The sequence below is a fragment of the Monomorium pharaonis genome, chromosome 3 (genome assembly GCF_013373865.1).
Source record: "Monomorium pharaonis isolate MP-MQ-018 chromosome 3, ASM1337386v2, whole genome shotgun sequence".
In the NCBI taxonomy this organism is placed as follows: Eukaryota; Metazoa; Arthropoda; class Insecta; order Hymenoptera; family Formicidae; genus Monomorium; species Monomorium pharaonis.
Window position 1 is genome coordinate 19,360,973 of NC_050469.1, and position 12,790 is coordinate 19,373,762.

Genomic DNA, 12,790 nt, shown 5'->3' on the forward strand with positions numbered 1-12,790 from the left:
TTCTTAAGAAGTTTGTTAAATTTACGATATTTTTGAAGAGATAGGCAAAATTGTTTTTGTTTCTCTCGCGATACAAGTTTCTTAAAATATAACCTCAAACTATTCCTTAACTATCCCTTGACTATTCCTATAAAATAAATATGTATATGAGAGAAATTGAGGCATCGATAACTTGAAAAAAAGCTTATGGGCAACGCGTGTATGAAATTCATTGACGAAATTAAAATTCATAAATTACTACAACTAAAGATCCAAATCAGCGACTCTTGGTAAATAATGGTAAGAGGTAAAAAGTAGAGGATGAGAATGAAAAGATACTCATATGTATATCGTTATTCTACGTATATACAATAATTTATTTCGCTACGAATCGTTTCTACATTTACAAATCGTTTTTGCTCGAGCGAGTACGAGTACAGAGTATAGATGAATGCGACAATGCACGAATGTAACGAGCAGCCTTTTTGTTTCAAGAAACGCAAGAAATGCTTATAATTTAATCGACGGCACGTTACGCAAAAAAACGGGCTGGCGTTCCACGAAAATCTGGATAACAATGCAGTTTCAATCAGTTTTTACAGATTTAATACTGAGATTAATTGGACATTTTCTATAGAAAAGGAATCGAGTACCTTCGTATCTATTCCGTGAAATTAAAACGTGCGAATGTTTTTATCTATATAAGAATTTTGTTTAAGAAAAAGAATGTAATATCCGATAGAATTTCATGTTACAAAAATAATTTACAGTTTAAATGTTAATCTACTTTTCAAACCACGATTGGTTTGCTTACAATTTAATTATTAATAAATTAGTTGTATTAATCTACAGACATATATTTACATTTTTACAAAAAAAAGATAGATGAATAAATATGTGAGCAACGTGTATGTCTCGTTGTTCGCTCATGCTTCAGGGATATTACAAAAAAAAAATGAATAACACGTAGTTTTTTCTATATAGATATTCCCATAACTCACGCACATAAGAATTCTGTAGACTCTTTAAAACGATGATAATTAAAACTGGTACTTTTCGTTCCTTTTATATAAAATATTCCAATTAAAATAGTTATACATAGCACGAAGCCAATCCCTTGAAATACATATTTATATATGAATCTCAAAGTGAACTACATCGTTACTTTTATTTTTGCGCTAAACGTAACATCGGTATAGCTGTGTTCGCGTCCACGCTTGCGCCTAATCGTTTAGAAATCTAATTGGTTAATTACATAGGCAAAAGCCGCAACGCGATTTCGATAATTATTAATTATCTTTGTGCACAACATCGCACGCTGCCGCCGATTTGGGTACAATACGGTACAATACGGTACAATAACCAATCGTCTTTGAGATCTCATACGAGATAGCCGTAAATTATGAAAAACTCTAATTAACTGCTCACGGACAGTTTATAAATTTAGAGAGACCAAGAACGACTTTTACGGCACGCGCAACAAAAAACCAATATCAGCAAGCAAAGACCTCCCGATAAGAGAGAACGGCCTTTAGAGGAACTAACGTTTTGTCTACGATGTCTCCCTATATCTGCATCGCATCGATTCGCGTCGATTCATGACGAATTAGATAAAAGATCACAAAATTACGTCCAATCACTGAAAAAAGAGTCTTGTTTAATTAATTGGAAACCTGGTAGATTCGGCCAATTCAACAAGACTCTTCTTCAGTGGTCGATCGCGTCGCGATCAAATCGAAAAGTACCTGCGATCATCTCGTTCGAATTTCACGTCGCGTTCGAATAAAACAAAGTGTCGATTTCGAGATGTCAGTAGTAAATAGAAATTTTACGGATCTCTTCTCACCTCCGGATGCTGTCTCTTTAAATACATTACACCTTCGCTTATCTAATTGAATCTGACGAAGGTTCTTCATACGATTCCAATTGGGATTTTTTCTTTCGCTCCGATTTGGGCTCACACCTGCAACGGGATGACGGGGGCTAATCACTCTTTCTCATTTCCCCGCGCGAACCATGTTAGATAAAAGAAGGTGGAGTGTACGTACGCAGACGGCACTATAAGAAACACATCGCGGTCGCATCCTCGGAACTGTCGAAAGTACGCTCGGAACCTTTGAGGAAACATCCTTCGAGACGTTTAAACGCGTACTGGACTGACGCGTCATTCAACTAATCCCATCGATAACGAGACGAAGAACAAAGTTCAAGTGGCGGTGCCGTAGGACGGCCTCTGAACACCCGTGGTTGCGATCGACATCGAGTACCCGGCGTAAAGAGGTCTCGGCACGAGAAGCGAAGACTTTTTCGCGATCGGCTCGTCGGTCAACCTCGAGGCTTCCTCGTCGCCAGTACCACCAGTCCCAACCCCGCCACCGCCACTGCCACCACCGCCGTCGCCGCTACCCTCGTTGATGTCATCGGGCGCGATAATATTCTCGATGGTGAATGGCTTTTTAACCCTTTTTTCTGTGCTCGCTGCGGTCAAAACGACCTGGTCCTCGCGATTGGAGGGCAGCTGAGTACGTTCGACCTCCACCGCCAGACTCGAGATCGGCGAGAGGTGGCGATAGGACGACCTGGAGGTAGGCGACGTCGGTGGTGACGAGGCGACGGTGGTCAGAGCGGTGCTTCGATAGAGGTTAATTCTGGAGGACGAGGACGAGGACGAGGATGACGAGAGCGGTTCCTCCTCTGCGGCGAGTTTCTCGCCGCGATTGTAAGCCGTGATCTCGTAAGTATTCTCACCCGTGAAGACCGTATCTCTTTCCGTAGCGGTGATCATAGGTCCGTTCTCCAGGGCGCGGTCGCTCGACAGACGGCGCTCGTCCCGCGTCGGATGGATGACGGCCTGTCTGCTGCTAGCGGTAGTCTGCTGCTGAATATACGGCAGTTGCGATACCGCGTACGACGGCGAGACCGGCGGGAAACCGGGAAAGTTCCAGGAAGTGGCAGAGTGCAGCAACGCCGCGGCCTCGTAAGTTCTGAGAATCTCGTTACTGCCATCGGTAGCACCGCCCGCGACCAGTCTCTGCCTGACTTCGGGTGACAGTAGATAGTAACCAGCGGTGGCGGCTTCGGGCGCTGTCGGTCCAGCCGGTAGCCCGGCAGCGGCAGCGGCAGCAGCGGCGGCGGCGGCGGCGTCAAATCGGCCGAAGCTGGCGAAATCTCCGCCGTGGTTCGCGACCATCATTCGCCTCTCCTGTATCTCCCATCGGAGCAGGTCGTCTCGTAAACGGTGGAGATTCGCCAGGCTGAGACCGTTGCCGGGACACGTCGCGCTCGCGTCGACGATCCCGCCGGTCGATTCTGGCTGCGGCTGCGGCTGTGGCGGCGGTGGCGGCGGCTGCGGCGGTGGCGGCTGCGGCGGGGGCGGCGGTGGCGGTGGCAACGGCGGCGGCATCGCCGAGGCGAGCGCCTGCAGCTCGGACTTGAGCAGCTCCTTGTCCGGTTTGTGCAGCTTGAAGCGCTTCCGTCGCCGAAGGAGCGAACCGTTCTCGAACATGGACAATGCGGCGGGATGCAATGCCCAGTAAGCTCCTTTTCCTGGACGATGCGGACCCCGCGGTACCTAAAAGTCGAACGTCCGGTTTATCAAGTGCGACCATTGCACGTCGGTACGAAATGTATTTATACGTACGAGTCGAAGAGTGTTCCGCGACAGTGTCCAAACCGATGGACTCGCATATGTCATTTCGAAAAAGTCTAATCTCATACCCACGCTTATACGTCTGAATATTATATTAAGTTTGTGGGCAATTCTCTCTACAAGATTTTTTCTACGACATAACTATCGCATAAATAATATATACTTTTAAAATTTTGGCGCAATAAAATTGCGATCACGTCAAGAATAATGCTTAGAACAAATGTGTTAATAGCCGTACTACTCTGTATCTATATTGATATCATAATTTATCAAAGCTATACTTTTAAATTGTGTCGGTGTCATTTTGCAAAGAGAAAAAGAGAAGGGAAAGAAAGATCGATTTCAACGAATTTATTATCAATTCCTCAGTCAGAATTTATTATTAGAAATTTTGCAAGAAACCACGTAAAAGATTTGCTAATACACAAACAATGGCGTACATAGAATGACAACTTAATCCATATTGGACGATGATAGATAGCGCGTGACTGTCAGATGACAGATAATAAACCACATGGATATCGTATCGATTCGATGTCAATCTTGAATTTTAACGTTTATTTTTGGCAAATTTTTTACTTCGTGTTTCCAACGAGAAATGAACGACATTGATTTGCACCAGATTCACATTTTGGTCTATAAAGTATCATAAATCTTTTTCGATGAATAAAGATTTTATTATACGTATAATAAATAGATATTCGTGCATCATATAATATAAAACTGTGTCTGAAAGCTTCAGTTGCAAGTTGGACAATTGCTGTTGATATGGAAAATTAAAACTACACGGTAGAAAGCTACCCAGTAGAAATATAATATAATACACCGAGAGACCCATATGGTTGAATCAACTAAACTCTTGTTTGGATATGGGCAAACAAATACATTGATTGACGCAACAAAAAAATGTAGTTTAAATATTTTGTAATACTACACTGACAATTCCATATGATTAAATTAAGTAAATTTTTGTTTGGATATGGGCGGACAATTACATTGTTTTGTTGCGTCAACCAATGTATTTGTTTGCCCACATCCAAACAAGAGTTTAGTTGATTCAACTAAACGGGTTTCTCAGTGTAAAACTAACTAGTAAAAATACATTTTGTATTTATGTTATTAAATCCTTGTTAACATTTTCATGTTGATTTTTTAACATGGTTGAGTATTAATTTAACGTAATGTGAATCGTATAAGCAGGTAAATTATTATATATCAACACGCAGGAAATAGAACTGGAAAATATATTTAATAATTGATAAAATTATTGCTAGCACCAAGATCCATTTCAACCGAAGAATGACCGAAGAATTTTTTAATTTCTTGTATAACGTAATATAATTGTATTATTTTAATATTTTCAAACGGAATATTAATAAAGCTTTATTTTTTTAATATTTAATTTAGTATTGTATAAATTACGTTTCTCTTCTATTTATACTACACAAAGTTGGATATTTTGTGTTGTAAATTTAATATACACATATAATGTTGTCCCAATCGGTTTACTCATATTTTTGCGTCACTATAACACATAGATGAATATGTTGAGAAAGTAACATAAATATTATGCAAAAAAATTAATATAAAAAATATAAAACACTTTAACTCGAAAAAAATTGTAACAAGATATTTCTTCGGTAAAGTTAATATTTTATAATATATGATGTATAACACTTTATTCGTTTAGTTGTCAAAATTTCCATTTCAAAGCTACATTATTTTTTCTTATTTGTGAATTTATTTATAAATTGTGTTATTTTAATACTGAAGACTGTTGAATACCAATTTGACACAAAATATTTAAATAATCTGCACATTATACAAGAAATAAAAAAAAAGTTGTGTTTTTAATGAACGATTATGACGGACGTGTATCGAATGCGGAAGATGTTTGCTTATATGTGGAAGTGGTGAGAGAACGGAAAGTTTATAATCGTGTCGATTGGCAAAGTCGATCGGAATTGGTCGGAAACTAGGTCTGCGCTACTTTGAAATCCACGCTTTGATGAATGCTCGTTTGTGAAGTCGGGCCTTAATTGAATCTCGGAAGAGACGGAAGATGTCAGCCGTCGCGTAAAACGTACGCTGGCAACGCTGCAATTATGCGAATTCTCGTAAAGCACGGCCGCTCGTATCGCACCCTCGGATAGGAGTATGGCCCCCCTGCGTGTGTTTTTCCCCTCTCACGTGGTATCACGTGGAAGGGCGCCTAGGCGCGTCTCTTGGACGATGGCCGATATACATATAAGGAGTATGCATGGCCATCGCAGTCTTAGCGGCGATTGATGAGCTGTAGAGAGCCGGGAGAGCCATTACTTGCCAGGAACGAACAGGTTTTACATTTAATAACGCGAAACGATTATCTGCCGATCGGTTGAGTTAATTCGATCGGAAAGGCATAACCTGCTGCCGGACAGATCTCGCGGAGGGAAATATATTACCGTCGCGCGCGCTATTATTAGTACCACGCCTCGACGAGAGATAGACGAGATCGCTCGCGCATGTAAGCTGCGTTCGCGTCTTTTGCCTCTCGTTTCTTTTCATCGTTATACCGCCAGTCTGGAATTTCAGGTCGCGGAGGGGGATTATGCTCGAATGCTGGAGTGAATTTGGAAAAAAATACCATTCACCACTACCGAATGTTTCTTGCGATTACATTTTGCTGCCTTTCAGAAGTTATACCGAAAAAGATATCGTACTACAAGGTACTTGAATCGCTCGTTTAAATCTTTAGCCATTTAAATTTTATTTAAACTTCCTCTTCACCCTGATAATATAACGTATGATAGTACATATTATTATTTCTAAAGTTATCTTGCAAAAAGAGAGAAAACAGGTAGAATATTTAAAAAGAAAAAATAATTTATTTATTACTCGGCACAAAATAATATATTTATCGTGATTTCGATAAATATCCGCTAGAGCTCTATTGAATTGTACACTGAGAAAAAAGTTGTTAATTTGACTAAATCTTTTAACTTGATTAAATTAATTTTCTTCAATTCAATTATTTATGCATTTAACTTGAAACAGAAAAATAAGAAATTAAACATATATATATAATACTTGAATTGAATTATCCTATAACACAGAATTTAAATTTGCTTTTTAAATTATGCTGCCGAAAAAATTAACAACTGTAAAGAGATTCAAAATTTACACAATTTCATCATTTTATAATCAGATTTAAAATTAGATATTATTTGCTATTAAAACGAAATTTATTTTTTTCAACTTATGATTTATTTGACTTAAACGATTAACAGAAGAGAGAGGATGCTTTTTTATCGTTTTGTTGAAAATTTAATTGAATTTAATGTGTTGTGCCTTATTTCAATCCTGAATAAAGTCGGTTGGCATAAAAAACGTAATTTTATTATTTAGGACTAAAAGATATTTGTGTAAATTTAAAGACAATGACTTTGTTAAACTTAATAGAAATTGACCGAAAATCCGTAAAAGAACAATCTGGTAAGTGCTCTTTATTAACTGTCGCAGTCCATATTTATACGTAAATAATATCAATTTTAATTAATCCACGATTAATGCCTGCTTCTTCCGATATAAAATTTCAGGAAATTTTCTCGCAGAGACATTATTACTTTCCATCGTTTCCGCTTATAGTTTCACGCTTTCTAACGACGGTAATTATTATTCATTGTAAACGGGCCCATATAGGATAAAATTTATTCAACTTAAAAAAAGGATACAGCTATTGTATTGAATTTGAAATAAGAATATATTTCTCCTTTTTTACTTTACAATTGTTTTTAATTCGAATCGATTAATCTAAAATTGAAATTTTAATTTTCTTTCGAACATATGCCTGTTTATATAAAATATTTTGACAAAATAAAAGGCAAAAACTTTTCGTACAGTTTTTCTACTCTATTTGATAAAGAATAATCGGGTGGAATTTTTATTAATTATTTAGTTTTTAGAGAACTGTGATCTTAAGTTAGAATTTTATTTTAAAATTGGCACTTGCGTGTATCTTTCAAGTTTCGGATAAGATAAAGTTAAGCTTCATGAAGTTTCAATTATTTTCACATTCTAAACTTAGAAACGCGCAGAACAGAAAAAAGTGATACAACATAAATATATAAATTTTGAATCAAAGTTGTGTTTCAATCTTTGTGAAGTAAAACATACTAATTAAATATATATTGAAATTTTCTCATACGTTTAAAATAATATATTTTTAAAAGATTCCAAGCTATACTATGGAAAAACTGTATAATGTAACACAATAATATAGTTTAAATTATGCCTACAGTTGAGTACAAAATCAATAATAGTCTTGAGAGTCTATCTGATTTCTCAAAAATCGATTTTGTATCCTACAATTTGTATGACAAAAGTAAATCATATGTATCGATGTGTTAACGGGAAAGACGACAGGTGGGTACGTAGAAATGTTATTTGAAATATTATCGGTCATCGATATGATTAATTATCGTTTTCGAGCCATTAAAATAATTTTTTTTGACGATCATCACAAACCTGTGGCAAACGTCGCGGAAGCATTTCGGAAAAATAGTACCAATAAGTTACATTTATTTGTAGAAAGAAGTTTGAAAGATTTCGAGCTACACATTAATTTTATCGTAGAACAAACCATTTCCGGATACATCTGTGTAAAACATTTGGATTTTTAGCTTGTGGTCAAGTTTGTCTCACCGTGTGACGTACATGCGGGATGTGTAAGTGTGTGTGTGTGTGTGGGAGGGGGAGGGGGTTTGAAAGTGATTTTACCGTGAGGAGTAAGGGTCGAGCGACGAAAAGGAAGCGGCGCGGCAGAGTTCTTTGGTAATTTTGAGGGTGAACGGTACGCGCGCCGTGACGATGATCACGCGGTCGCACACGTTGGCAGGTGCGAAACAGATGGCTCGATAATACAGCAACCAAACAGCAAACACCTTGCGCGTTGCGTCGTCGCTTCGCGAGCCACGGATATTCACATTGAAAAGGCACGTCGCGTCAATCAAAGATCCGTTTCTCGTTCGACGATTGCGATTCGAGAGCTGTTACTTTACAAGTGGTTCGTTATAAACTTTGACAAAACTAACGCAATATTATTCCTCGAGGTTAATCGAGATGTCATAATTATCATAATGAATCCTGTTATACTTTTTATCTAGATAGAAAAGATCTCTCGACACAAATTAGTGAGTGCAGGATGAAAAGAAGGAAGCCTATCAGTAGAAGGAACGTTCCGTTCAACCGTCGGATATGTGATGGTTAGACTAACCTTGATGAAGCAATCGTTGAAGGACAAATTGTGCCTCAAGGAGTTTTGCCATCGTCGCGTGTCCTTCCTATAGTAGGGGAAACGGTCGGCGATGAATTTGTAAATCTCGGCGAGCGGTAGCATCTTGTCCCTCGACGACCATATCGCCATCGCCGTAAGCGATATGTAGGAATAGGGCGGTTTCTGATCACCGTAGGTATCGCGCGAGGGCCGCGGCATCATCGACGAGCGGCGAGATCAGCGATACCGAGGACCAGTCTCTGTCTCTGTTTCTCTCTCTCTCTCTCTCTCTCTCTCTCTCTCTCTCTCTCTCTCTCTCTCTCTCTCTCTCTCTCTCTCTCTCTCTCTCTCTCTCTACCTCTCTCTTTCTCTCTTTCGTCCGTTTGTCCGTCTCACGGCTCCCTACGTGCAAATGCGGTGGGCCGACAGCACTTTGCAGCTCTTTGACGTTGGCCGATACTCGCGCGGCAGCATGGTCGCGCGAAGGCGGCAGGAAGGAGGTTTTTGTAAATTTCCATCGGATCCAACCACGGGGACCCGCGGCCGGCCGAGGCCGAGGCCGAGGCCGAGGCCTGCCTGGACCACGCTGGCTGTCACGATAATCACAAAATCCGAAAGAATCTTAAACACTCGAGGTTGGGCTCTCCTCGTTACTGCTCGCGATATAGTAGGAGGCTGAGGGCGCTGAGGCGGCCCCCCCTCCCCCGCCCCTTGGAGAGCCACACGAGCCACACGACGCACCAAACACACCGAGTACCCGCGATCACGTCTCCGCGGATACTGCGGCCGATCCATACCCACACCCCCGCACGCGGTCGTCCCCTACTCGCGCGAGCCCGAGCTGCTCGGATTGGAGCCCTGCACGAGTGCACAGCCACATTGGTGTCTCTCGCCTTTCCGTCCGGTGCCCCGCGGTCTCGCTCGCGCTACCGTTAACGGCGCTAACCAAGTAACCACCTCCGTCCAATGGCGCGGGAGCTCCTCTCCCTCGCCCGAGGACCTACGCGAAAAGGGCGTGCCCTCGGTCCGTCTCTCCGTCGTCGGAGCGGCCTCCGAAAGGCGGGGCTCTTTCGTGAATGTCGCTCAGCGAGCCACCTCCCTCGAACGAACGAGCGAGTATCGGCCAATCGTACTCGCCACCGTACGACCATGCACACGCCACCGCCGACATCACCACGCCAGCGCGAGGAGAGACGAGAGAGAACTCCTCTCTGTCTTCCGACAGATCGATTCGCGCGGCGCGACCCAGCGCGGCGTGCTTTCGTTCCGACGCGACGCCGACGATTGAAACCAGTGTAATTTCCTCGAGTCCAACAACGAAACGTTTCATCACTCCGCCCGGCCGACGCCGAAAAGTTTTTTCTTTATTCAACGTATTGTTGTATTCTTCTCGTACGAACAGCTGAGATTGCACTAAATCTAAATGTAAGGGATCAGAAATTCGAAGAAATATATTCTTCAGGTGTAAACGAATCATATTTCTTCACTTCTTTAATAATAATATAACTTTATTTCTCAAGTCAAACGAGAACCGTTTTTCGTAAGGATGATGTATGTGCATTATTTTCATGTTTATCAAACGACAACGTTCTTTTTACGTGCATGTCATTGCGCAAATACACAAGTATATGTATTATACGTATATTAGAATGGGACGTTGGGATCAAAGATTCGAGTTGGATGAAAATTAATTTCCGATAGTATAGCTACGCAAAGTAATATAAATATGTATATACGTATTTATATTTACAAGCAACGAAACTTGACAATTGGGAAAGATGTGTTTTTTTGCGTAACTATACTCTTACTTTACCATGTAAATAAAGGTAATTATTAATACTATCTCGATATTTGAGTCCGAATTATTAGTGAAATCGCTGACTTTCATTCTCATCTCAACGAGCATACGCGAGTATAAATCTTATGGGCGCGCGATTCTGACAATGAGTACCATTAACAAAATTGTACTGCTCATCGAGAGAGCTCAGGATCGGTGTTTTCCTAGTTAGCGAGATCTAACCTAATCTCTCTTGATCGGTAACCACGCCAACCCTACAGGTGGAGGAGAAAGAGTGGGAGAAGATAAACCAATCGGATCGAAGCGCTTTCCTTGCTGAGAGTTCGCAGGCAAGAGGCGTGTCGCTACGCCTAGTGCCTCGCCGACAAAATGGCAATTCTCTTTGCGCGTAATGTACACTAATTCTTCAACTAGACATGTTTTCGAGAAACGTCTCAAAAAAGAACGTGTCACGTCTGCGTAGCCACGGTTTTTTCTTATTTTTATTAAACAAATAGGTCGGCAATTCCAAGTATATGTATAATAACACGTAGCTCAAGACATATCATGCTGCGCTAGAACATTTTTATCCTTTTGAAGCAACTGTGCGGTTTCACGGTGTCCTTTTAAAGTTTTAAAGTTAAATAACGAGTGCTTTTGATTTGTAAGAGTACGTGTGACTTTATATCAAACGAGAAAAAGTTACTCTAATTTTTCTTATTAAACTTAAGGAAAAAACAAAAATATAATTTCTTTTACAAATAGAAATTATACTTAAAAAAAATTTTAATGTTGAGTGTTAAAGTTAAAAGATTGAGACAAATGACGATCCCAATATTTCGATTGAATGAAAAAAACATTAATTCTATTTTATAGCAGTTAGCAAATTTGTCATTGTATTACAATTAAAATCATTAGACATTTATTCAATAATCTTGTAATGTATTTGTATATTTAATTATTATCTCACATTTATAATTGTATATTTTAAAGCGTTTTTTGTTGCATGGCTTCCACTTCATTTTACATTTATTACATGTATACATAAAACATTAATGCATAATATGACGATGATATATGTGTAATATTTTTTATGATAATTCTTTATGCTACTAGAATTGGAACATAGAAATAGAAATAATCGAATCATTCGACGCGAGTTGATGCAAAGCATATAAAATCATAATATCTATTATGCAATGTATATTTATATGTATATTTAGATAGCAAACATAAAAATAAAATTAAAATTAAGATATTATGTAATTCCAAAAGTTTGATACAATTATAAATAAAAAACTTAGAAGTTTGCAGATATATGTATATTATATGTATATTAGATGGTAAACTTAATTCCTGCCGTTTTTTCGCCTCCAAAATTGATTTGTTTCGAAGGAAAGATGAATGAATACCTTTATCAAAGTAAAATTTGCTCCATTTTTAAAAACTTTTTCTCATCTCTCCTGCAATAAGGCAATCCCACGACGGTAGAACGCGTTGTCTTTCAAAGTGATCCATTCATCCATCCATTTTTAATTTCTTTGTAACTGCAGAAGCGTGTGTCCGTAAGTGCGTGTTGCATCGACCGGAAAAAATGGTAATCCGACGGTGCCAAGTCTGGAGAATACGCTGGATGCGAGAGAATTTCCCATTCGAGCTCTAGAAATGTCTGCTTCATGCTTTTCGCAACATGCGGTCGAGCGTTATCATGCAAAAGAATGACTTTGCGTCGATTGTTGGCTATGTATGGTCTTTTTTGCATCTCGTCACTCAATCGGCATAATTGCTGTTCGTAGCGATTAACTGTAACGGTTTCATTTGGATGCAAGAGCTCGTAATACAGCACATCCTTCTGGTCCCATTTTTTTGGTTGTCCGGGACGTTCTTTGTTTCTCGCATCAAAATCACCGTGTCGAAAGCGTTCAAACCAAACTCTACATGTTCTTTCTGATGGAGTTTTATTACCATACACTTCGAATAATAAGCGATGTTTTTTAGGTCGAAGTAAATATAAGAAGCACATGTCGGAAAAAACAGCTTATCGCAGTTCACTATCAATCAATTGGAAAATCTTTTTGGTTTCGAGAAATCTAATCTGTGAGGACTGAATCACTTTCAGCAATGTATAAAC

General features: G+C 39.6%; 1 protein-coding gene across 1 annotated transcript; it reads right to left on the minus strand.

Moving 5' to 3' along the window:
• Window positions 1–325: 325 nt before the first annotated feature.
• LOC105831279 (forkhead box protein D1) lies at window positions 326–9,131 on the minus strand. Its single transcript, XM_028194485.2, has 2 exons — window positions 8,883–9,131; window positions 326–3,550 (listed from the first exon to the last, which is right to left on the minus strand). Exons 1-2 carry the CDS (start codon window positions 9,102–9,104, stop codon window positions 2,186–2,188), a joined length of 1,587 nt encoding a protein of 528 aa, XP_028050286.2. The 5' UTR covers window positions 9,105–9,131; the 3' UTR covers window positions 326–2,185.
• Window positions 9,132–12,790: the final 3,659 nt, after the last annotated feature.

What these genes read in the sequence shown, in the direction of transcription:
- LOC105831279 (XM_028194485.2), bottom strand. Translation starts at nt 9,104, where the DNA reads ATGATGCCGCGGCCCTCGCGCGATACCTACGGTGATCAGAAACCGCCC. An exon ending in TCAACGATTGCTTCATCAAG is followed by an intron (nt 3,551 to 8,882) that starts GTTAGTCTAACC and finishes TTCGACTTTTAG; the next exon opens with GTACCGCGGGGTCCGCATCG.